The sequence below is a fragment of the Eutrema salsugineum genome, unplaced genomic scaffold (assembly GCF_000478725.1).
Source record: "Eutrema salsugineum unplaced genomic scaffold, Eutsalg1_0 scaffold_14, whole genome shotgun sequence".
Taxonomy (NCBI): domain Eukaryota; kingdom Viridiplantae; phylum Streptophyta; class Magnoliopsida; order Brassicales; family Brassicaceae; genus Eutrema; species Eutrema salsugineum.
This window is the reverse complement of record NW_006256877.1, coordinates 3,149,905-3,175,706: the sequence shown is the minus strand read 5'-3', so window position 1 is coordinate 3,175,706 and position 25,802 is coordinate 3,149,905. Positions and strand designations below refer to the sequence as shown.

The 25,802-nt window shown below is 34.7% G+C and overlaps 7 protein-coding genes and 1 pseudogene across 8 annotated transcripts; 5 read left to right on the top strand and 3 right to left on the bottom strand.

The window, feature by feature from the left end:
• The first annotated feature begins 892 nt into the window (after positions 1-892).
• LOC18023042 (uncharacterized membrane protein At3g27390) lies at positions 893-4,607 on the top strand. Its single transcript, XM_006405388.2, has 10 exons — positions 893-1,386; positions 2,129-2,237; positions 2,329-2,521; positions 2,614-2,747; positions 2,823-3,111; positions 3,196-3,302; positions 3,395-3,521; positions 3,619-3,814; positions 3,921-4,170; positions 4,242-4,607. Exons 1-10 carry the CDS (start codon positions 1,293-1,295, stop codon positions 4,483-4,485), a joined length of 1,743 nt encoding a protein of 580 aa, XP_006405451.1. The 5' UTR covers positions 893-1,292; the 3' UTR covers positions 4,486-4,607.
• On the bottom strand, positions 4,559-5,349 carry LOC18023040 (RPM1-interacting protein 4). Its single transcript, XM_006405387.2, has 3 exons — positions 5,230-5,349; positions 4,845-5,039; positions 4,559-4,689 (listed from the first exon to the last, which is right to left on the bottom strand). Exons 1-3 carry the CDS (start codon positions 5,236-5,238, stop codon positions 4,666-4,668), a joined length of 228 nt encoding a protein of 75 aa, XP_006405450.1. The 5' UTR covers positions 5,239-5,349; the 3' UTR covers positions 4,559-4,665.
• A 648-nt stretch (positions 5,350-5,997) lies between these two features.
• Positions 5,998-7,490, top strand: LOC18023041 (succinate dehydrogenase [ubiquinone] iron-sulfur subunit 2, mitochondrial). The gene is made up of 2 exons (XM_006405385.2): positions 5,998-6,685; positions 7,117-7,490. The coding sequence occupies exons 1-2, from the start codon at positions 6,012-6,014 to the stop codon at positions 7,286-7,288; spliced, it is 846 nt and encodes a 281-aa protein (XP_006405448.1). The 5' UTR covers positions 5,998-6,011; the 3' UTR covers positions 7,289-7,490.
• Positions 7,491-7,502: 12 nt separating this feature from the next.
• Positions 7,503-9,413, bottom strand: LOC18023039 (ATP synthase mitochondrial F1 complex assembly factor 2). Its single transcript, XM_006405386.2, has 4 exons — positions 8,879-9,413; positions 8,186-8,360; positions 7,838-8,115; positions 7,503-7,752 (listed from the first exon to the last, which is right to left on the bottom strand). Exons 1-4 carry the CDS (start codon positions 9,311-9,313, stop codon positions 7,612-7,614), a joined length of 1,029 nt encoding a protein of 342 aa, XP_006405449.1. The 5' UTR covers positions 9,314-9,413; the 3' UTR covers positions 7,503-7,611.
• Positions 9,414-11,778: 2,365 nt separating this feature from the next.
• LOC18023038 (cystinosin homolog) lies at positions 11,779-13,925 on the top strand. The gene is made up of 8 exons (XM_024158848.1): positions 11,779-12,003; positions 12,111-12,243; positions 12,685-12,774; positions 12,861-12,985; positions 13,079-13,121; positions 13,200-13,317; positions 13,435-13,484; positions 13,577-13,925. Exons 1-8 carry the CDS (start codon positions 11,885-11,887, stop codon positions 13,709-13,711), a joined length of 813 nt encoding a protein of 270 aa, XP_024014616.1. The 5' UTR covers positions 11,779-11,884; the 3' UTR covers positions 13,712-13,925.
• A 586-nt stretch (positions 13,926-14,511) lies between these two features.
• Positions 14,512-15,281, top strand: LOC18023037. The gene has a single exon (XM_006405383.2). The coding sequence runs from the start codon at positions 14,587-14,589 to the stop codon at positions 15,226-15,228; it is 642 nt and encodes a 213-aa protein (XP_006405446.1). The 5' UTR covers positions 14,512-14,586; the 3' UTR covers positions 15,229-15,281.
• A 5,228-nt stretch (positions 15,282-20,509) lies between these two features.
• Positions 20,510-21,187, top strand: LOC18023036 (annotated as a pseudogene).
• A 519-nt stretch (positions 21,188-21,706) lies between these two features.
• Positions 21,707-23,491, bottom strand: LOC18023035 (protein WVD2-like 7). 2 transcript variants are annotated; one of them, XM_006405381.2, is made up of 5 exons: positions 23,334-23,491; positions 22,314-22,945; positions 22,140-22,214; positions 22,008-22,050; positions 21,707-21,913 (listed from the first exon to the last, which is right to left on the bottom strand). In XM_006405381.2, the coding sequence occupies exons 1-5, from the start codon at positions 23,403-23,405 to the stop codon at positions 21,806-21,808; spliced, it is 930 nt and encodes a 309-aa protein (XP_006405444.1). In that variant the 5' UTR covers positions 23,406-23,491; the 3' UTR covers positions 21,707-21,805. The 2 variants fall into 2 exon arrangements, with proteins under 2 accessions (XP_006405444.1, XP_024014726.1); XM_024158958.1 differs by having other exon boundaries at positions 22,314-22,939.
• Positions 23,492-25,802: the final 2,311 nt, after the last annotated feature.

Sequence of the window (25,802 nt, the reverse complement as noted above, 5' to 3'; positions counted from 1 at the left end):
CATATGTTATTTCCCTTGTTTTTCTATATTTCGACCAAGTTCCTATGTTAAAAGACTAACTTGAACATCATGCAATTTTTTTTGAAAAGTACCATCCTATTATTCGGAGACTTCCACACATCAATTTGTCATTTACAGATGATCTACCCCCACTAAAACAGACGCACAAATTAATTATTTTTGCTCAAAAATAGTTTTTCTTTTGTAGATATTTTTTCTTTTCTTTTTGACACATGGACAACAATGGGCCGGTCCAATAGCTTAATATCCCATATTGGGAAAAAAGTAGACTCGAACTCTACACAGATGATGAAAATGGCAGCAAAAGTGGGACAACTACTCCTCTCTCGAGATATTAATATTAAGATTTAAATCATGAAACGTATCCATTTATATCATAAAAAATATCTAAAGCTCCACATATTCCCTTTTTTTTATTCAACTAAAATTCTCTACCTAATTAAATATTAGATTTTGGACGGAAAAATAATAACTAAATATTAGATTTTGCTTGACCAGTCGAACCAAGATGAATATCAGATTTTCTATTCGGTTTGGTTTCTTTAAAATAAATTTGTCCACAAGTTGTAAGTTTCATAACCATAGTCCATAGAAGTAACAACAGCTATCAAGGAGCACTTCTCCTACCTTTTCCTTGTTTTATATCGCCGATTAATTTAATAGATGATAAAATAATGATAATGTGATTCTTTTGGACTGTCGCTTAAGTGTCATTTATGCATGTCGTTTTTCTCTTTTCCTTTTTCTCGTGCCTCTCTCAATACGAGGAGATATCTCTATGTTACCGAACGCGTGAAAAAGCACAAAAACCCATCAACAAGAAACAGAAGGATTTATAAAAAAAAAAACTTCTTTTGCTTTCTTCGTGTTCTTGCTTTGAATAGGTTTCATTTACTTTATTTTATTTGCTTAAATATCTGTATTTTTGGTAGGGTTTTTGGTTCGTAGAAATGACGGTTTCTTTAACCGTAAAATCCCACGCGAGACGTTTTCTTCACACTCTCTCTCTGTCGATTCTTCGTGTCTTGTTGTTCATTTGTAATTTTTAAACAGATATTTGGTAATCCTCGGAAAGAAGATACCTTGTTCTTCTGCTTGTCGTGTCAGTGACAGTTGTATCTCTCTCTTTATATCTCTTTCTCAATCTCTCTGCTTTACTTTCTTTTGGGTGGGGGTTAATTTTGATTCGTGATTCTAGGGTTCGAATTCGATTCATAAATGGGTTGAATTTTTTCTGGGTAATTTCGAAGAGAAAAGTAGAAGATAATTCAATGGAGCCTCCAATGGGAATCTTGTCTTCTCTGTGGCAATTCATACTCTTCATTCCCTATTTCACTGGATTACTTCTTCTGGGTGTCATTAAAGGTGAAAACTTTCAGTAAATCTCAATTTAATTAATCTGATTTTCGTTTTCAAACTCGAATTCGATGATGGGTTTACTGTTGGGGAACAACATATTCTGTTTTATTTTCTTTGTCATTCGCTACTCGAGACGACATGGTTGCTTGATTGCTAAAGTCCTTTCTTTTAAGTCCAATTTTGAATTTTTCTCAGGACAGAATTTTATAAGGGGTTTTTATTAAGTTTTCTAGTCTTATGTGATGTTGACCTGAAGAATGGCTGCTTTGTTTAGGGGCCCTTAGGGTTCATCTAACTAAAGAATAATTTATTGTTTCATTCAGTCATTCGTCAAGGGCTTCTACAGTTAGTGAAATCACATGAAATTAGCAGTTGAACCCAGTTTAGGGTTCTTTCAATAGGGTTCTTCAATATTCAGAAAGTGCCCCTTTTTTTTAATTGAAGAAAACACTTGATTCGTGACCTTGTTATGTTTACAAATATTGCTCACTACTTCAGTGGATAAGGGTTTATCTAAGAGTGACTGATTGTTTCACGCAATCATTTATTAAGTGCTTCCAAAGTTAGTGAAAATGTATGAAATTAGCATTTTTTACTTTCATCTGGCGACCAATTCAGTGTTCTTCAATACCATAAAGTGCCAATTTTCAAACTGAAAGAAGCACCAAATCCATGACTTGTTCTTTTACAAGTCTTGCTCCAAATTGATCGTTTTACACGTTTCTTTACTCTTTCATTGTTTGCTTAGGTATCGTTTTCTGCCCGCTTATATGCCTTATTGTGGCTGTTGGAAACTCTGCAATCATCTTAGGCCTTTTACCGGTACACGGGATCTGGACACTATATTCGATATCTAGGTACTTTTCTCTTGCTGAAACAATCTGTTTACATTACAATAATATCTTTGTTACTTCTTTCGATACTGAAATTGTGTATATTTGATTTCAGTGCTAAGCAATTAGGACCAATCTTGAAGCTTTTTCTGTGCTTATGTCTTCCTCTCGGCATCATTCTCTGGCTTGTGGTTAGTATCATAGGAAGTATCCTCGGAGGAGCTTTATATGGCTTTCTTTCTCCAATATTTGCCACATTCGATGCTGTTGGTGAAGGGAAATCTAATCCGCTTTTCCATTGCTTTTATGTAAGTTTTCTACATATCTCGCATCTATATGTTTTTTTCTCATTTCTTCTCTTGTGAGTTATTATTATTCATCACATTACTCAATTGTTTAGGATGGAACTTGGAGCACTGTTAAAGGGAGTTTCACTGTTGTCTACGATTTTAAAGACGTTTGCTTTCACTCCTACTTTTCGTTTATGGATGATCTCAGAACATCTAGCGCAGATCGTCATTACTATGAAATAAGGTCTGCAGAACTCTCACAAAATTCATTTAACAGTGCTTTTCTTAGAGCTTGCACTTATGTATATACATTTCTCAGGTTACTTCAAATTCCAGGCGCTGTGATTGTTGCGGTTCTTGGAGTTCTTGTTGATTTCCCAGTGATTTCACTCGTAGCCTTATGTAAAAGCCCATACATGTTGTTTAAAGGCTGGCGCCGTTTGTTTCATGATCTTATTGGACGTGAAGGTCCTTTCTTGGAGACAATGTGTGTCCCAATCGCAGGCCTTGTGATCTTACTCTGGCCTTTAGCTGTTGTGGGAGCGGTTTTAGGATCTGTGGTCTCTAGTGTCTTCCTTGGTGCTTACTCCGGTGTAGTCTCATATCAGGTTATTCATCAAAAACCTTTTTAGTTTGATTTGAGAAGAGTGTAAATCTTGATGATAGTTAGTCTGATTCTTGTCGCAACACAGGAATCGTCCTTCTTCTTTGGTCTCTGCTATGTTGTTGCTTCTGTGTCGATATATGATGAGTATAGCAACGATGTTCTTGACATGCCTGAAGGTTCTTGCTTTCCCAGGTTCCTCTCCAATGGCTTATTTAGCAATCTCTACCTCTCTCTCTCTCTCTCTTCTGATTCTAAAAACCGGGTTTCTGTTTTTGGTTTTACAGGCCAAAGTATCGACGAAACGAAGAGGAAGCATTTTCTGGTGGTCTTTCAAGACCGAACTCTTTCAAGACAACACCATCAAGAGGAGGATCAAACAAAGGCCCAATGATTGACCTGAAGCCACTTGATGTACTCACAATCTCTAACATCATTATCTTGAATCTTGATTCGATGTTTTTGGTTATTATCTCTGTATTAAAACCAAAATCTGTTATTGTTTTTGCAGCTTCTGGAGGCTCTTTTTGTGGAATGTAGGCGGTACGGAGAGATTATGGTAACGAAAGGGCTTATAAATTCAAAGGACATCGAAGATGCTAAGTCTAGCAAAGGCAGTCAAGTGATCAGCATTGGCTTGCCTGCTTATTCTCTTCTTCACGAGCTTTTACGCTCTATCAAATCCAATTCCACCGGTTTGTTACTCGGTACGTTGCAATGTTTCAACAAGCAAAACCCTCTGATCTTTAGAGCATCTCTGGATTCAGGAGTGGTTGTTTCAATTATTGTTTTGTTCTGTGCTTCTGTGTATAGGTGATGGTGTGACGGAGATAACTTCAAGAAACCGCCCAAAAGATACGTTTTTTGATTGGTTTCTGAACCCGTTTCTGATCCTTAAAGACCAGATCGAAGCAGCGAACCTATCTGAAGAAGAAGAAGAGTATCTTGGAAAATTGGTATTGCTGTTTGGAGATTCAGAGAGACTGAAAAGCTCCATTGGCGACTCTGAATCTCCTCCTTTAACTGAACTCAAAAGAGCCGAACTTGACGCCTTTGCTCGCAGGTAAAAAACACACACAATCTTGTCTTTGTATGTATCATAAGATAATAATCTTTGTGTGTTGGTTGTGATAGGCTTCAAGGACTGACCAAATCAGTATCAAGATATCCAACATTCAGAAGACACTTTGTGGAACTAGTCAAGAAACTATCAAATGATCTAGACAAGAAACATAACCGCTTTGAGAGATCAGTACCTCGTCCAGGTAAAACAGTTTCTAGGATTTTCAGCCAGAAATCGTTCAAGAAAAAGACGAGTAGCAATGGGTCAGATCAAGATTCACCAAACAGTGGCTTAAGAGACGTTGATATTGTGTAAGTACTAGATAGTGTTTGTGTGAACATAATTAGATCGAAATGCCTGTCGTTCTTCTTAGCTCTGTAATGTTAATTTTTTATTCAGATGCAGTGAATATATGAAGCTGTTTTTCGATGATCTAACAATTTGATTTTACAAATGTTTACTGACTCGGCTTTTCTTGATGATGATGTTCCTTACTCAGAAACAGCAGAACCATTTCTTCTGCAATAGAGTAGCAAAAATGAAAAACTTTTTAGTCTCTTTTTCACTTTAGTCCTCATATTTTCCAAAACATAACGAATAAAGGCATATAGTTTTTGTTAGTGTAATTTAGTCCAAATGATTTACAATTGGAAAAAGGAAATGTTATAGAATACCGTAGGTGCTTCTTGCTTTTTGTTATTGTTATTATCACGGCGTTGCGACGTGGCACGACCACTAGCGTTTGTCTTCTTGTCGTCTCGAGCTTTGGCGAATATGACCGTGAATCCTTCGGCTGATGCTGGATCGTTCACGTCCCATTCTCCAAATTTTGGCAATGGTCGATCTTGTTGTTGTCGTTGTTGATTATTCTGAATTCGAAAACATAAGTCTACATATAATCAATTTTCTATTATATTACAACAAGATTAATGGGAAAAAACATCAAAATGCTGTTTTGTTTCTGAATGAAAAACATGACGATTAGATGTTACAAACATAGATTTGCTTTGAACAAAAACGAAAAAAAAAATAAAGCTTGAAATGAGAAAAGATGTTTACCGATGCCATTCAAAGATTGTTTAAGAGATGAGATCTCAGCAATAGGACAATGATACAATGATCTTCAAACACAGAAAGAAATATTTTTGTTGTATTTCTTTCCGTTTTGTTTATTAACAAAAAAAAGGATTTGATTACGTTTAAAGATTAGAACTCAGAATACAATTAGCGTTTTCTGAGGTTTAAATATAGGTTACGTTTCAATTAACGTGTTTTTAACTTTTTCTTGTTGAAACTTGAAATTGAAAGCACAAAAAAAAACGGCATGGATCGTGTGTCTTCGTACCGAAACGGGACGCTTTTCTCGTTGTTTTAGACACCGTTTTGTTATCAGGTGAGCTCATATCGTGTCCCGTTTCAATTGGACACACTCAAGACACAACAGGCTGAGAAATAACTTACAAACGGCAAGAAATGTTTGTCTACTATATTGAAACGGGACGCTTTTCTCGTCTTTAGTGATCGTTTTATGTTAATTCGGTGGATTTATCGAATTAGATATTGCCATGTGTCCAATTGTGTCTACACATTGTCTCGAGGCCAGCACGCGCGTTTCAGAACATATTCATTAGTTTGTGATTAGGCTTAAATATGTTTTCATAAACGGTTAGGATTGAGTTTAGCTTTGATCAACGGTCGTGATGACGACGTAGACGAAGCTAAGCCTCACTTAATATCAACTAATCTTCATTAGTTTACATTAATCATTTTTCTAAAAATAAAGACTATTAAAATGAAAATAAATTCGAATTAATTTTCATTTGCTCTCTCCGAGAAAAAAAATGGCGTTTGGTTTGATCAGAAGAGTTGTTGGAACGAAGCCGTCGAGGTTATCCACGGCGGCGCAATTGATTCCGGCGAGATTGACAGGATCAGGACCAGAAGCACAAACGAAAGCTTCTCCCGGCGGCGGAGGAGGAGCGAACCTGAAAACGTTTCAGATCTATCGATGGAATCCAGATAATCCCGGGAAGCCTGAGCTTCAGGATTACAAAATCGATCTCAAGGATTGTGGTCCGATGGTTCTAGATGCTTTGATTAAGATCAAAAACGAGATGGATCCGTCGCTCACTTTCCGTCGTTCGTGCCGAGAAGGTATCTGCGGCTCGTGCGCTATGAACATCGATGGATGCAACGGTCTCGCTTGTTTAACGAAGATCGAATCGGGATCGTCGGAGACGACAATCACGCCGTTGCCGCATATGTTCGTGATTAAGGATTTGGTGGTGGATATGACGAATTTTTATAACCAGTACAAGAGTATCGAGCCGTGGTTGAAGAGGAAGAATCCAGCGTCTGTTCCTGGGAAGGAGATTCTACAGAGCAAGAAGGATAGAGCTAAGCTTGATGGAATGTATGAATGCATTCTCTGTGCTTGTTGTAGTACTTCTTGCCCTAGCTATTGGTGGAACCCTGAGTCTTATCTTGGCCCAGCTGCTTTGCTCCATGCCAACAGGTGAACAAAAATCTTGCCTTTTCGTAGTGAATTCCCTAATCAAGGTGAATTTGATAGGTTTAAGCAAAAAGATTGATTACGTTGTGAAAGATTTTGTATGGCTTGTTGGTAATTAGGTTGCTTTAGCTTCTTTAGTTATAGTTGGCTCTTGCTAAGGAATCATTGTGCTTCTTTAGGTGTCAGTTTGAGCAATAAGATTTGGCAGATTCAGTATGTATGGTCATTTAGGTTGTGTTTGCTCCTTTAGCTGTAGTGTAGTTTATCTCTTTTTTCAACGAAGTTGATAAGGACTCTGAGGGAAGGTGTTAAGGACTCATTGTGCTTATGTATCTGTATAAACCTGAAAAGTTGATTGTATCTGCGTCAGTAGGTTAAAGGTTTGATCTTTCAAGTGCTTACAAATGACTGTTTATGCCTTTTTACATATGCAGGTGGATAAGTGATAGCCGAGATGAGTACACTAAAGAAAGACTAGAGGCTATTAACGATGAGTTCAAGCTGTATCGATGTCATACGATCTTGAACTGTGCTCGTGCTTGTCCAAAGGGATTGAACCCAGGCAAACAGATCACACACATCAAGCAGCTTCAGAAATCTGGTTGAAGAACTCAATGACGCATTCTCCAATGGACTTTTGATGCTAATAAAATCTGCTAGATACTCCAATTTTGTGTATTCATTCTTGTATTGCTGTTTTAAAGAGCAGAATATATGAGTTTTGTGGTCTATAATTCTGAAATTCATTGCCTATAACAAGCAAGCAAACTGTAAAGTTAAACCCTTTGCCTCCACATTGCCTTTATATAAACACTCGGTATTCGGGTTTTGCTTTATTGGTGAATAGAAGATTAAACAATGTCATATACTAATATCAAAAAAAGACACATCATCATTTCTACAAACAGATAAGCTCAGAGAGAAGCTGATCAGTTGTTGTTGGAAGCAAAAGAGAGTGATGATAAGTTCTCACGGGATAGAGCAAGAAACACAGTAGCGGCTGAGATCTGAACTTTGAGATCAGCAATATCAATATCGTGCCCACCTTCCACGAGTCCCCATTTGTCCACCTGAACGTGTAACGAAGATTAGATTAGATATAAGCAAAGGCAAAAGGTGTAAAATGTTAAGCAAAGTGAGTGACAAAAATCGAACCTGTAAATCTTCTTCAAGTCTAATCAATTTGATAGCATCATCGATCTGCAGTTTCCCACAGAAGATGCCAAGAGCGATTACTACCGAGTGAGCGGATGCTTCAAGTGCGTCGATGCTTGCGAGTTCACCATCATTCGTCTTCTTGAGAAGATCTTCTACTGCTTTCACTAGCTTGTCGTCTTGTTTACCACCAAAGATGCTCGAATACACTTTCGGTTTGACCCCAAACTCTGATTCTACCCATTCAAGTAGAGGATCAATCCTCTCTACCTGAACCTCTGCAAAAGACACAACACAGTTAAGTGTAAAAACCTCCCAAGCTCGTGGAGTTGAAGAGAAAGTGAATACCATGGACGTCACAAGTCAGATCATTATCTGCAGGCGCTCGGAAAAAGACGAGGTCTTTATGTAACTTTCTTAATAGAAGCTCGATGATCTTTGAACGTGTAAGAGGAACTCTCTCGAGTGCAGTACATGCTAGTCTCATGAGCGGCATCGTGAATGGTCTGATTCCTTCTGTTAGCTACACATGATCATCACATTGATACCAAGTCAGTCACCGCACAAACTTAAGTAGGAGCCAAAGGTTCACAAAAGAAAAACTGGGTAGAGAAGGCCAAGTCTAGTCCTTTACAAGGATCTTAACACACTCTTGATCACATTAGACCTCAGATCGCAAAACCCAGAAGCCGATCAGACATTAGGGATTCTAAAGAACAGTAGATTGAATCAATTATGATATAAACAACAGCAAATTCTCAGCTTTACGTTGAGTAACAAAGAGTTTTAGCTAATTTACAAGGATTCTAGCTAAATTTCATCAAACTAATTATAGAGAACAGTAGATTGAATCATTATGATACAAACAACAGAAAATTCTCAGCTTTACGTTTAGTAACAAAGAGTTTTAACTACTTTACAAAGGGTTCTAACATCGAACGCATTATTGGTTAGCTTCAGGCAGTGAATTTATGAGCTAAAAAAGGACGAACTTGGATATGAATGCAGAGGAAAATGTTGAGATTTTGAATTGGAGCAAACCTGATACTCCCATTCAGCTGCAATGGCCTTGGCGAGTGCCAAAGAACGAAGCTTGAGAGGTCTTTTCGAAGGGGTTTTAAGGGTTCTGTAATCGAGCATCACAGTCCATCCATTTCCATCCTCTGCTTCTCTCGTCGTCACTTTCTTGTAGAATCTCTTCCCCACGATCGAGCCCGTCATGAAAGAGGTCGGCATCGTCACCGAATCAGAATCGTTGTTCCGTCGAGCGTTTGGAGCTTTCACGAAGATGGGTTTCTCGTTTTCCTTGTCGAACGTGAAGGAGGACGAAGACGACGACGAAGAAGAAGATTCCGAGGGCTGACCATCGGAATCGGGTTGAAGAGCAGCAGATGTTGTGCAGAAGGATCGAGCACGGACGAGCGAATGAGAGTTTCTAGCCGATTTAAAAGCTCTTCCTATTAACATCGCCGCCATTAATCCTCCCTCTCCGGTGGTTTTGACCCGACGAAAATGGATCTCTCTCTCTCTACTCTTGCGTATGGTTCTAGATCAGAGATGTCGATCGAACACAAAAACGGCGTCGTATTGACCGAAGTGATTAAAGGAGCCGTCATTTAAATATTAAACTAATGCATTTTCGGGGGAACGAAAAACATCTATTTAGTAAGCAAAAGAATACTTGCGTTAATTTGCCCAAATTAGGCGTCACTTTAGTCAGAATTAACTCCAACTTATTTAGAGTACATGATCGTTAATGTTGACGTTAAACATAAACGATGTCTGAGTTTTATCGTGTGTTTGATCATTCTAGGACCATCTCATTTAGAAGAATCGTTAATCGAAAGTTATGGATAATAATTAATCAATTTTGAATTTTCTGAATTATGAATTACAAATAGCAAATGAGATTTTAATTTAGAATCTAACTGCATGAATTAGTTGTTCAATTTTTCAGCTTGAAATTATAAATATTTTAAATTTTTATAAACATATGTTAATCTCATATTAAATAAAACAATAATGACTAGCATTATAAAGAAAATTGAAAAGAAATGTCTTGTGTCCTTTAATATAAGCTTTCATCACCAATTCATAGGAAGTACACAAAGAATTTTAAAAACTTTCATTGATTATCACAATATGCTCAAGCTTTTCTATTGGTTATACAATAGTTAAACCTTTTTTTTTTTTACTATAGACTTGTAATATGGGCTGAGTGTGAACATTTCCAAGATGAAAGGCAAAACCCACACAGACCAACTGTATGCTTCTCAGTGTTACTTGAGAACTTCACTAATAGGGAAACAAAAAATGCAATGATAATTTCTGGTGATCCCAAAGAAAAAAAATCACTTCTTAACGTCTTTATTACCATGACACATAAGACAAAATGCAATGGAAGTGTGATAACATGTAAAATTACTAAATTTATGATTTTTTATTAATGTGTTGAACCTAAAAAAAAAAAAAAATTTTACAAAATCAAAATTCTGACACCAACTCCGAAGAAAATGCTCAATTGGCACAATCCAACCGTAACCAATAAGGGTTGCAAATATTGTACATTGTGCCTCATCACAGAAACACTTCGCATGATCAATTAGAACAAACTCATATATTATATTTTCTTTATCTAGAACGAGGATGCTGTCTTCATTGCGATCAAATTTCCCAAACGAATATCAAGTAATGCAATCTTATGTAATTCGTTCTTGTTCGTTCTATCAATATATTCATGAAAGATGTTACCAATGCTACCCAAATTCTCTACAAACCAAAACAAAACTCCCATCCATTTTACATTTCCTTTTCTGAATCGCAGAAATAGATGAGTTGACACTACTCCAGAGAAATCACAGATTACAGAGATGGTCTAAAAGATAAACAAATACTTCTGTCTTTACTGCTATTACATCTTGATCACTGAAATTTTTAAATAAACAACTCAATATCCCTTGAGCATCTCTAATCTGAAAAATGTGTTGAAAATTTTTGAATTCAGGCAGTTCACCTTGTGAATACGCATACTCGAAGAAATGTAACCTTGTGAATTCGCATACTCGAAGCAATGTAAAAACTACTAAACTTTATGATTTTTATTAATGTGTTTAACCTAAAAAAATGCATTTTGCAACACTTATGTTTAGAAAAAATGTAAGGTAAGGATGGTGCATCATTTGTACACACTTAAAAAAATTTTGTGTTGCTGCGAAGCATGTTTGATTCTTGTTATTGTTATACTAAACTCTGTGGTATTTATCATTATGGGGAGAAACTTTTTTTATCGATGATAAGTTCACCTACAAATAATTTAAAACAAAATCAGAAATTTATATAATCATAAAAGAATATAAAAATATTAACATGGCAAATCAGTTTTGTAAGCAAAATTCTAATTTGTCCTCAAATAATGATTATGCGTGCACATATCTTGGTGTGGTGTATGTTTTTTCGATAAAAGTTGTTAAAGAAAAATTAATGAAAAATTCAAGTTTGTTCAGACAGTTTATTTAGATCTCCTTCTAAAATATATAACATTAATCAAATTTTCAAACTACATTACATATATCATGTTAACCAATAACCATCCAACTTTTATTAATCTCGTTTTCTCAGCTAATTTGACCGCTAATTTGACATCATCATACATTCCGATATCACGTTCGGACCATATATATCGGATGCCTGCTACAAGGCAAAAACAAAAACAAAAAAAAAATTATAAAAAACATTTTTAAATTACATAAAAATAAATAAATAAAACGAATGTACCCCTCAGCCGTTCAGATAAGCCTCATTTAATCACCTGTTACACCCATAAAGCTCAGATCGTGGAACCTTGAACGATAGAGTCACCAGATCATGACACGTCATTATATGGGGACCCATATTTTTCTAACTGTTTTGCTTTCCGTGTTTCATTTCCCATTAGCATTCTCTGTTTTTTTAGCTTTTAGGCTTCGATTTGCGCAAAAAAAAGCTTCGAATTCATCAACACAACAACTAATTTCGAAAAATCAAACGAGATTGATCGAATCCATAAAAATGGCATCGTGGAATTCGATTCCGCTCGAAATCTCTTACGAAATCGTCGGGTGGATCGCGTTTGCTTCTTGGTCGATTAGCTTCTACCCGCAGCTGATTTTGAATTTCCGCAGGAAATGGTACCGATCCTCCTTTTGTTTTTTCCCCGAAATTTTTTTGGGTTTGTGGTGGAGAATCGAAATTAACTTCGTTGTGTTTTTTCGTTTTTTTTTTTGTGTGGGGAAAGTGTTGTTGGATTGAACTTCGACTTCGTGCTGCTGAATTTGACGAAGCACTCGTCGTATATGATCTACAACGTCTGCCTCTACTTTAGCCCCGTTATTCAGAAGCAGTACTTTGACACTTATGGCGATAAAGAGGTCTCCTTTTCCTCTTTCTAATATGTTTATCGATTTCGACTGAGCAGGTCTTAGATTAGTAGTCTGGTTTTTGGTTCTGAGATTGGTGAATTGGAGTTGTTTCTTGGTGACTCATAAGTCATATGCCCAGTGATTAGCTTATAACTATTTTTCATGGTTAAAAGGTCTCTGCTTCCTTCAATCATTAGCTATTGAAGTCCAGAGGAAATAGAAAGTTTGTAACTTTTCCAAGTTTTAGCATGAAAACTTGATGGGCATTGATATTTCTGGTCAACATGAAGATGTGTTTCTGGTAATATCAGACTGTGTTTCTCTTGCTGTGAAGGGTCAATGTACAATTCTGTGACAGAAAGTTTAGCATTGGAGAAATTTGCATTAGAAAGCTATACATGATTTGTTCTTCAGAGTCGTTTTGTTATCATTTTTTGCTCCTATTTTCAGATGATACCTGTGGCTGCAAATGATGTTGCATTCTCAATCCATGCGGTTGTAATGACAGCTCTTACACTCTTCCAGATATTTATCTATGAAGTGAGTTAGTGAAGTTTTCTTCCTTTTTCTTGAATGCTTGATTTGTCTTCTTTATCCTAATGGTTTCTAGTGACTTACTCTCTCAGCGTGGACCTCAAAAAGTATCCAGACTTGCTACAGGTCTTGTGATTGTCGTGTGGGCATTCGCAGCTATCTGTTTCTTCATAGCATTACCTACACAATCTTGGCTTTGGCTCATTACTATCTTCAAGTAAGCTTTTGTGCAGTGCCTTAACTCAATTCTTCTAATGGTAATCTGACACTTTGATAATAATGTTTTCTTATGGTTCATTGTAAAATATAGCTCGATTCAGGTTTTCATGACATGCGTCAAGTACATTCCACAGGTGAGAAACAATTCTTCTTCTTAATATTTTCCACATTTGACTGAATCTGTATAACTCAAGATTCATGTGTTTTCACAGGCAAAGATGAACTTCACTAGGAAGAGCACAGTCGGGTGGAGTATTGGGAATATTCTGCTCGATTTTGCTGGAGGGCTCGCTAATTATCTGCAGATGGTTATACAATCTATTGACCAAAGTAACAATCTCTCCATCGCATCATTAGCTAATTTTGTTTGCTCTCTGATGGATAACAATAACATTTGGCACACAGAAACTAAAACTTGTCTACTTCTTCTTCTTTGTTTTCTTACAGATTCTTGGGTGAATTTCTATGGGAACATTGGAAAGACTCTCCTATCACTCGTAAGAAAATATCTGAGTGTTTCTTTTCAACTTCTTCCCTTGAATGTTCTCACACTCTCTCTAATGAAACCATCTCTCTTACCATTCTGCAGATATCAATATTTTTCGATATCCTCTTCATGTTTCAACACTATGTGTTATACCCAGAGAAGAAAACCTCAAAATCTCTGGAAACTGGTCATGAATCGAACGAACCTCTCATTGATCCTTCTCATGAACATGTTTAAAGATCCGAATACTCTGGAGAATCAAAGTCAGAAAGAACAAAAATCCTTAGTAGTTCCAGCCTTCCCTTTGTACAAATGTATAAACTCTTAAGACTCGTAGTTTATCACATGCTTTAAAATATCAATTTTATTGTAGCATTATATAGAAACAAAGAATGTAAACTAGAATGGTCAATCTTGAATTGTCTTGTAAGAAGAAGATGAATGTTTATGTCGATGAATTGGCGCAATTGATTTTCTTATATATAATCGATTTCGTTTATCAGTATCAGTTCGTTTCTTGTTCTTGTCCTAGACGGACCCATTCTTGTAATACGACAGTAGAACTTGCTTTTATTAATATTTTTACTCAATTTCCTTTAGCTTATCTGTTTCCATGTTTCTTTAAACCTATATGACCAATGATATTCACCAATTTATGATATTCGGACATAGATAAGCTAAAGGAAATTTGTGAATATTATTTTCAATATGACAATGAATATTATTATTTATATATTTACTCAAATTTTTAATGACATTTTTACTCAAACTTCCTTTAGCTTAATTTTGTGATGCAATAAGCATTTTTTGGAATGAACAATGATATATTGTGTTTTCCTTAATTTATTGGACCTTTTATAAGATTAGAATTTGCGTGTAGTGTATAGTGGAAGTTATCTACACAACTCAACTGATTTGGTCCACAAGCTACACTTTTTGGGATATCGTCTTGACTTTTGACGATTCCGTGTCCCGCAAGCATATTCCAAAGTACCTCTTCTTATTATATCCTTCACAAGCAACCATTTTATCTTTTTCACAATTCACATATTTCTTCTTTCTTCTTCTTCTTCTCCTCTGTGTAGGAAAGGTTCAATCATCTAACGGCTGAGATGAAGCGAGAAGGCAAGCAACACGGTATGGTGAGAACCTACCGGATTCTGCCACCGTCGCTGAATCCAAGGCCGGAATCTAAGTTGGTCAACCCTCTGACTTGTCGTCCAACCGCCGGATTATTCACCAGAGTGCCATCGAAACCGACCAATCACTCCAAGTTCACCGGAAAATGTGGTCAAGCAAGGTGCCTTGAGTGCCATATGCATCCGATCACCAAATCCAAAGTCAAAACTAAAGGCTCTTCCAAGGTGAGATCGAATGACGTCACCTACGAGATGCTGACTTGGCAGGTTGCTTCTGGTGGGTCCAGACCCGGTTTAAAGCTTTCCGGGTTCTCGGCTACTGGAATCCTTGATCTTATGTCTGATGATTATGGTTATGATCATGATTATGAATCTGATGAAGAAGAACAAGAAGAAGAATTCAAAGGAAGTGTTGTAGAGGAAGTTGTGAATATACAGAGTGATGATGATGATGATGATGATGATGGTGAAAAAGGAGAAGATGGTTCTCATGATGATGATGATGATGATGATGGAGTGATGAGTTATTGTGATGTGGGGATGATGATGGTGATTGATGATGTGGAAGAATTTGATGAAGATGGATGGTGTTTAGTTGAAGAAATGTTTGCTTAATTGATATCTTTGATTATTCCCCCCAATAATTGTCTTGCCTTTTGCTTTGTAAATTTTATCATTTTTAATAACTTTGGGGATGAATGATTATATATCTATGTAAATGTGATTTAATTCTTAAATCAAAACTTTGATTTATAATTATAATACAATTTATGTAAAGTTGAAATATTTACTCATCAACTCATCCAAATGAGAACAGAGGTTCCAATTTCAATGACTATAATTCTTTTATAAATTCTATCAGTTTTACAAACTTGGGGTGATTATATTCATGTAAATGGAATTTGCATTCCAAACTAAAAAATATTTCCTTATAGTGTTTCGATCTTGAGTTTTAGTGTTTCTTATCAAATTGCTGCATCATATGAACAGTATATCATTTGGACAAGATCACATTTATTCAAGAGTAGAAAACAAATCAGTCTTACCATAAGAAACTGAATCTCCATGAGCTTCATGGGCTTCTACCTCCAAATCATTTGCCACCACTAGAGGAGAGTCTTCTTGTTCCAAAACCACAACACTTTTTCTTTGGGAATTGGAATTCTTCATCTTTCTCATTACCCAACACCAACTCTCCCATTATGAAAGAGTAGAGCAAATAATAAGAAAAAAAGTTTACGTTATTCAAAATGGGAGAAAGTGTAATTGTTTTTTTTTTTTTGTTAGAGAGGTCTCAACAAAATCAGTTAATTATTAGTGTTTTACTAACGGGCATATTCATCATACTGTATATGGTCATGTAACATTAGAAGAAGTCATGATTAAATCACGAACTTAGTTGCATGGGTAACGAAGAGCAACTACAAAAAAAAACTTAACTAAAACGAAATAATTTATGTCAAAGATATCATATTTGTGCGTCTTGAGCACTTGTACGTAAAACTTACTTATCTATCTATACTATTATTTGTGAGGTCAGAAATCTGATATGTCATCACCACAGTAATTGTCCTATGTATCATTAGTAAAAAAAATGATGTGTCATTTTAATTAGTTTTGATAAGTTGATCATTAATCCTACATGTAAATACCAATGACATGGTTTTTTTCTCAATTATGGGCCAACGATTTTGTTAATGGGCCACCAATATAACCACCGATTTATGAGTCACCAATGTAGAAATCAGTACTAACCTAAACCCTAGTGTATCCATCGTGCTATATATACCCATTTCGGTTTTTATTTTTTCTTATATATTACATATGTCTACTATGTTTAAGCAATTTTTTTAGTAAAAATTCGTTTACCTCTTTTTTCTTAAAACGATCATAGCATTTTAAAAAAAAAACGTCTACCTCTTTTAAAAAAAAAAACGATCATAGATTTTTTTTTTAAATCATCCATCTCTTTTAAAAAAAATCTCTACTATTATTTAATGCATATTCCTAATAACAATTAATCTACTAATTTTTGAATAACTGATATTTCACTGGTTCTGTAATTCATCTCTCACCTTACAATGAAATCGTCAGATAAATATAAATTTATGTTTTTATTTTAGTTCGTGCTTTATATGTTTTTTCGGATTCTAGAAGTTTTTCTATTGTAAATCAATTGCCTAATAGTTATTTACTTCAAAACTTTTATGAATTATATCGTTTGTTTAGTTGGTTGTTCTTTCACACTAACCTTTTAAGTGTGACTAGATTTGGTGTGACTAGAATCTTTACGCATGTCAGTTCTTGTGTTGATATACAATAATGTTATTAAGAACAGAGTGCAAACCAATTGCAATTGGCACCATCCAATTGGTGTTAAATTATATTATGGTTAATCCCGGACCTACTTCTTAGTTTCATCGTTTGTTAATGAACTCATCGAATTTCTTTTACCCCTGATGAGAGATAAAAACCAGCTGAAGGAAGGAGAATCACCAATACAAAGGAAGAAGAATGTTCATCATCTTTGTAATTTTTTTCAGCTTGTTGGAACTACATTTTTAGTGTTTTAGGCTTCATCGGAGTACCGAATAAATTGATGATTCTCTGACACCAGAATCTAAGAAACATAGATGACTGAAATTCTTGTAAATTGAAGAATGAACATAATCACACGTTACATTTCTCTAAGTTTTGATGTGTAACAAGTAATTATTATGTTGTATAACTCCGTTGCTTTAAAAATTTAGTTTTTCAATTAAATTTATCCTAAAACAGTCCATCCTCTGATTGCTTCTCTAAAACCCAAATCTTACAAGACAAAGCTTATATTGTATCTTCGAAGAAGAGTTGAAGAATGAGATGAAATCTCGAATAGATTTCTATGTTAAAAAAAAACTCTAATCAGATTGTTATGTGTTTCTGAAGTTCACTGGTTTACTTAAACATGAGCCTAACAGAGATTGAACACTCAGACATTGAATTCGACAATACTAATAAAACGGGTCTGAACCCCTGACTGAAATGCGTGAGAAAAACATGGAAGTTAAAGAAAACAATGGGTGAAACGAGACAAGATAGTTGGATGACAAAGAAATGTGTGATTGATATGAAAAAGTGGACAAAAAAAGATGACGAAGGCTTGAATGTTAAGAAGATAACAAAAGAGAGAAGGAGAAGCTGAGAAGATAAGGCTAAAGTTATATTGTAGAATTTATCATTAATTTAAAGAGAAGAAAAAGAAGGGAAAACCTAAGGAGATCTAAGTTATGAATATAGAGAAGGAGGGATGGAGAGAGAGAGAAAGAGAGATGGAGAGAGAGGGAGAGAGAGGGAGATACAAAGAGAGGGGGAGAGAGAAAGATGGAGAGATGGAGAGAGAGGGGAAGAGAAAGAGATACAAAAAGAGGGGGAGAGGGAGGGATATAGAGATGAAACCATTGTCTGTGCAAGTAAACAAATCAGAATATGTTGACGAGAAAAAATATGAATCGGAATAATAATCATTCTGAAAAGACGAATACAATGAAGAGTGATAGGCAAAGAAAAGACGAAGAAAAATCAAAATAAAAAGTCGGGGAGACATAGACGATGATGAACAGATGAAGAAAAAGATGAGAGATAAGAAGAGTGAAAGATTTGTAAGAGGAAGAAGAAGAAGTCAAAGAAGAAGAAGTAGAAGTCAAAAATGATGAAGAAGAAGAAGGAAAAAACGAGGAAGAAGAAACTCCGAAAGATGAATAAGAGGAAGAAGAGAAAAAAATGAATTCGATGGAAAAGAAGAAGAAGAAAAATTCAAAGAGAAAGAAGAAAAATGCATTGAAATGGGACAAGAAAGAAGAATACGAGTAAAACCCAGAAAAAAGGTCGAGGAAAGAATTGATCAAACACAATGAAAAAGAATATGAAAAATACAAAGAAGAAACAACTGAAAGATAAACAATATGAATAAGAATTGAAAAAGAAGGAGAAAATGAGGAAGAAGATAAATCAAAAGAGAAAGAAGAAGTAGAAATCGAAGACGACGAAGAAGAGAAAGAAAAAATGAGGAATAAGAAAACCGAAAGATAAATAAGAGGAAGAAAAAGAAAAGGCAAAGACGATCTAAAATAATTTTTTATACATGATTCTTCTCATCGTTTATATGTATTGTAATTGTCTAAGCTTTTGGTTATAGCTGGTCGTTGGTTTTTGTTGTCTTACAGTGCGTAGGTGCTTCCTCTATTCTCTTGTATATTTTAAACATGATTATCGTGACATCTTCTACGTAGGTTTTAGAGTATTAATATTTACGATCTACCCACACCGATATTGGATGGTTGGAACACAATGAAAAATAATAAGGAAAAAACGATAAAGAAGAACAACCAAAAGATAAAAAGAAAGGAAAATAAGAAAAAAAATAACCATTATGTGGAAATGAAGAATTCATGTTTGTCTTAGTTTAGTTGGTTTGTGGGTTTGATGCACTTATTTAGTATTGCATTTTAGGTGTTTAATTTTATGAGTTTGTTTTATTTTGATCATATACGTCTCAATTGTTCTAAATCTTGATTCACATAATATCAAGTTTTATTTTATGATTTTAATCCTCTTGGGAGCCTGCGCAAGGCGCAGGCAAGACACCTAGTTTTAACTAAAAGCACTTTTAGTGTATGCTTCCAAATACTCCTACAACTTTCTAAATTTTTTTTGAAAACAGTTTTAAAGTTATCCTAATTTATTAGAATATTATTAAGAATATATATTTTCTTTTATATATAAATTTAATTTCGAAAATTAGATAGTAATTTAGATAACTAAAGATTTCCTTTATATATAGGTTATATTTATTTTAAATTTCAAACTAATTTTGTAATTAAATTTAATCTGAAAAATAGATATTAATTCAAATTATTTTAAACTTCTTTAACTATAAGTCAGATTTAATCCAACATTTATAATTTAATATTTTTAGAATAATACATATAATTAACAAATACTTTCTTGTATATGTTTTATCATATTTAATCAGACTAAAATTTTACATATTAAAAACTGATAAATATAAATATTATATGGTAACTTGATGGGACGGTTTAGGTTTTTTAATAATTATAATCTTATGAGGGTTAGATTATCAAAACATAAAATATTAAGATAAAAACTTATTTTAAAATTAATATATATTTATATTATATAGTAATATGAACGAGCAGATTAAAATTATAGTTTTATAACCACAGTTTTTTTGGATTAATAGAATGAGTGAATTAAAAATATATTTTTTTAATAACGATCATTTTTTGATTAATAAAATGATCGGCTTACAATTATGTTTTTATGATCGTAGTCTTAATAATACTAGAAAAAAATTAAAAATTAAATTATATCTAAACAAAAAAATAAATCTTTATCACTTATTAGAAAAATTATATCTAAAAAATAATATTAAAAATTTTGATTAAAAAAGAAATTTTGATTAAAATTGGTAAAATCTAGTATATTATAAATCTCACATTGGAAAGACCCGATCGAGATTAAATCACATAGCTAAAGGGATTTGGAATTTGAAGGTTAATTTGAACATTTTTATTATTTTCATGTATATGCATGCTCACACAACATATCAAACTAAATTTAGTAATATGGGGGACTACAATTAAAAAAAAAATAGTGAATAGCATTTCTTATACACATATTTGTATTATTGAGACCTTTTACATAAAAAGGTAGTAAATTGGCCAAATGGATGAAACTAAACTATTTGTGAGAAACTTTCTTGTCTGATTAGGTAAATGAAATTTAAAACTATTTTTCATTAGATATTTCTTGTCTCGCAAGCATATTCCTCCTTTTACAATCCCTCTTCTAATTATATATACCCATTCAAACAAAACAGACCTTTTTATCATTTCAAAGTTTCATATATTTTACCTTTCTTCTGTAGCAAAAGTCTCACCCATTTAACCGCTGAGATGAAGCGAGAAGGCAAACAACACGGCATGATAAGGACCCGACTGATTCTACCACCGTTGCCGACCACAAGACCCATAGTAATGGGGTGGATCCCTCAGACTTCGAACCCAACCTCCGGAAAATTTTCCAAAGTGCAATCCAAGCCGACCAACCACTCAAGATTCACCGGAAAATGTTGGTCAGCAAGGTGCCCTGAATGCCATTTGCATCCATACACCAAATCAAAAGTCAAAACTAAAGGCTATTGGAAAGTGAGGTCGAAATCCAATGACGTCACCTACAAGATGCTGACCTGGCAGGTTGCTGCTGCTGCTGGTGGGTCCAGTCCCGACTTGAAGGTTTCCGGGTTCTCGGCTACCGGAATCCTTGGTCTTATGTGTGATGATTATGGTTATGATCATGATTATGATCTGATGAAGAAGAAGAAGACTTGGGAAGTGTTGTAGAGGAGATTGTGAATATACAGAGTGATGATGATGTTGATGTTGAAAAAGGAGAAGATGGGTCTCAAGATGATGATGAAAGTATGAGTTTTTGTGATGTGGAGATGATGATGGATCATGTGGGAGAATTTGATGAAGAAGGATGGCTTTTGGTAGAAGAAATGATGACTTAAAATGATCTCGTTGATCTATTCCCCAATACTTATCTTGCCTTTTGCTTGGTAAGTTTTATTGTTTCTAATAACTTTGTGGATGAATGAAATTATATATATCTATGTAAATGTTGATTTGATTCTTAAATATAAAAATGTGATTTATAATTGTAATTATGATGAAGTTGAAACCTTTTTGTCTCAACAATCCAATCAGAAACAGAGGTTCCCATTTGCTTTCTAAATTTCACCACTTTGAATAACTTTTGGATGATTATTATTGACATGTGATTTGATTCTTAAATCAACTATGTTCAGTTTATAGTTTATACCTAAAAATACTGATCAAACTCATACCATTCCAAATCAGAGAATGGAGGTTCCTGCAATCACATCTCAATGACCAACAACACAAACAAACATCTGGAAACTGAATTATTTCATTGAAGATGAAGAAGATACATACAATAAGATGTTCATTAAAGATACAATACAAAAGAAAGAAACAACTTTCTTCTGCTATTCTACCTTTTTCGTGTGTACTGTGCACTCAAAGATTCTCTTTTTACCATACTAGAATCCGAGGACAGATCTTTCTAAAAGCTTTTAAGCCAACAGATAAAGAATCTACCTTTACTCTCAGAGATTCCTCCTCTGTGTTTTGGCTGGCGCTTCTGTTTCCCCAACCATCTCAGGATTGAAGCAAAGACATAGAAACGGTTTGTTTGGTTTCTTATCCGTTTTTCTCTGAAGGAAAAACACAGCTCGTGTCAGTCTTTACATTACTAATAGAACTGAGAAAATGTCATCATCTCATGATTTGTTGAAATCGAAATCTTACCTTCGGGTTCTGATCTTGAGTTTTATTGTTTCCCATCAAGAAGCTACACCACAAAAACAGTATACAGTTAAGGACAAGAACATCAACTCAAAATGTAAGTTGGCTCAAGAGAAGAAAACAAATCAGCCTTACTTCAAGAAACTGTATCTCGGACGCACTGGTTTTTGGATCTTCTTCACCGAACTATTATGAGTTGTCGGTTTTTCACTGCAACATTAACACATCAGATTTTTGAACAAGCTCCATTGCTTTAAGAAACAAATTAGATAAGAGGACAGACAAATCAAATCAAAGCTGGTTTTTTACCTTATCTTCTGTGAGAAAACAAGCTCCATTGCTTTGTCCCTTGTTTCTGATTTTCTCTCTTCTTCTTGTTCTCCAACAGAACATCTCTTCTTCTTCAACAACTCTTTGTCCTCTGTGTGACTCTCTTTCTCATCAAGCACTTCAAGAACAGCTTGTATATCATCTGCAATCACTTGTTTGGCTAACGAGTTATCCACCACAGCGTCTTCTCGTTCCATAACCACAACAACATTTGTTCTTTCGGGTTCTTCTTCTTCATCTTTCTCAATACTCAACACCAACTCTTCACTAGTCGAGACTAAATCAGTTTCACCACTCTCTTCTTCCTTAACCTCATCCTTAGTCAATGTCTCCAAAGTGTTTAGCAACACAGCAACACTTTCTGGTTGTTGTTGTTTTGAGTCAGAAGATTCATCTGAAGCTTTTGCTTTCTTGGCTTCAGCTATTTTCTTGTAATGAGCCTCAAAGAAAGCTTTCTTCTGAGCAACAGATCCAGGCTGAGAGTATTTCTCGGCTTCATCGACATACTTCTTGTGCGAGAAACTTGACCATTTTCCCCATTCAAGATTCTCTGTCATGAACCTACCAAAGGAGACTGATTCGCTAAGCGCATGGATCGGATTATCCTGCAACTTAACAAATTAAAGGATCTTAAATGATGTCCAACCAAATTTATAAACTTTCTGATGAATCTAAGTGTTCTTATCCGGGAAACTATAACAGAGAGACTTCTCTAAGAGATCTAACTGTTTCCAATCAAATTGTTAGCTAAAACGCAAACCCAAATTCAGAAACTTTCAAATGAATTAGCAGGAAGATTCAATACAAACCCATTCAGGATTCTCATCGAACTTTCTGTTTGATTCCCGGGAAAATCGAGATCAAAGGAAGGGACTTTTCTACTCAGAATCCATCATCGAGCCTTAAAAATTGTAACTTTAATTCCAGATCACCCAGAAACAATTGGGATTTTCCCGGAAAATTCCTCATTAAATTAATCACAGAAACAACGAAACTAACCTCAGGAGATTCATTACGAGAAAGAGGAGCAGCGAACGAATATGAATGAAACAGAACAGCAGATTCACCCATGGCCAAACCGATAATTTGTTTCTTCAAAGAATGAACAATCTTTTATTTTGTCTTCTCAGCTCTAAAGAATCGTTTCTCTGAAATTCTTTTTTGTCTTTCTGTCAGCCAAACGGCTATAGAATTCGAAACTTTCAAAAAACAATCTTTTTTCAGACCAAACACATGTTTTAGAAGACGATCTGAAAAAGTTGGGTCCCACGAAACAGAAATAAATTTAGAAACAATATAATCAAAACCAGGTTTTTTCTTTCTTTTTTTTTTCAAAACAGACACAGTTTTTTGAGTTTATATGAGGATTTGATAGAAAGTCGAGAAACTGTGCAGAAATTATGAACCTAAGAAGTTTAACAAAAATAAATGATTTCTGCTATGGCTGTTAACATGAAGTGGTTGAGAATTGAAACCAAAAATTTCTGGTGATAAAATACTAAAATGTCATTTTTTGGGGGAAGATAAAATCAGAAAATTCTGTAATCTAAACTGAATTCTGAGCATTTTTAAGTTTTAGAAATATTAACGCGTTTTTAAGCTATTTTAGCTTTTTACTAAACATTTGGATGTGAGTCATGTGACTAATAACATTTTACATTCTTATAATTTTATTTGATTTTGTTTTTTTTTTGCCAATTTTCTCTTGAACATCTAAAGTGATTATTATTATATTGATTTCAAAACTATTTTACATCTAAACTGATTATACACTTACTTATATTATATTTGATAATAGATAAGGTAGGAGCAAGTGATTCAATGTTTATGTACTTCTATGTTCACCAAAGAAACAACTTTAAACTACAAGTAATGTTGTTAGAATACATTACACTGCAACCATCTTAGAAAGCAACTTTTTTTTTTCTTTCTAAACTCATTTATTGGATTAGAAGAAAGTAAGAAAAATCACAAAAAAAATAAAAATCACAAACAAACCAAGAAACTAAGACCATGTGCAATGGGGTCTTTAAGCCCAGTTTTTAAAAACTTTAGTAATTAAAAATAAAGCAAAATGGGTTTAATTGTGTTTTGGGCTAAAGACGTATCCAAATTAGAAAACAATAGAGACCGTTTTTAGTTAACAGGTGTCATCAAATGAGTGGGTTAACAGATGTTTTCTCTCTCTATCGGGGGAAAAATCCCAAATTCATTTCTCCTCCATGCAAGAAAAAAACGACGATTCCTCTTTTACCGGCGATTCTCCGGTTTCTGCGTCGACGTTATCCGATTCCTCTCGCAGAAATCGGCTGCTTCTGGGTGACTCCGGCTTCGTCGCCTTCATCGATCTTCTCCAATCTCTTGCCCGAAGGAAATCACTCGGCATCCAATCCCGAAGGAATTCAAGCGACAGCCGGCTTCGTCGATGTTCTGGGTCTTAGCTTCAGTAAAGGTTTGTCTTCAATCCCTTGTGCGTGATTTTAATTGAAGTTGATTGATGAGTGACTTTGGGTTAGGGTTCGAGACTACCAGAATGATATAGGAACCAATCGGTTTTGTGAATTGATTCCATCGGTGTTGGTTGTTTATTATGGAAATAATTTATAATGGAAATGGCTTAATTGATGTTGATTAACAAGTATGATGTATGGTTGTTGGTGAAATGGTATTTGAGTAAGAGTAAAAGATCACTATGTTTTTTGAACAAGTGTGATGGATGATTAACAATCATGATCACTTAGTTTGATTAACAAGTATGAAGAGATGATAAGCTTGTATATGGTTGAAATGGTTTTAGCTTTGCTTATACGATGACATTATGATTACTTGGTTTATATGATCACATTGTGGTGGATGGTTTATACGATCATTTCAGTTTGGTATTTGGTTGAAATGGTTGAAATGGTTTAGGTATTGATGATTAGTTTTGGAGTTAGTTTTGGAGTTAGGTTGGTTCTTTAATGGAATATTTACTAGTTGCTTCCATTAATGGGATAATCTATTTGGTTTTCTTTGCTCTGCACGAGGAGAGAATAATGATGATTGGCTTTAAGGAAGAGAGAAGACACAGCAAGTAGAGAGAAGAGACATCAAGCTAAAGCACAGCATCAGCTTCGCATAAAGGTCAGTTCAAAACTCTATCCTTTAGTTTGCAATAAATGCATTTTAACATTAGGTTATGGTAGTGTTTATAGGTAATAAATGGAATTTTGGTGTGTAAAAGGGGAAGTTAGATAACTGTCAACTCAAATATGGTTGTGAACTTGAGTTAAGTGTTTGTTTTTAAAATTTAACTCGTGATCAATGCTTCTTCTTTTCCTTTAATTTCATCTGTTTAACAGATGCATCTTGTCTTTCTCCTTCTCTTTCACCTTCTCTATTAAACCCGATGCATCTTCCCTTTCTTTTCATCACTTAACAGACATCTCTTCTCATTCCTTTCTTCTCATCTCATAAACAGACATCTCT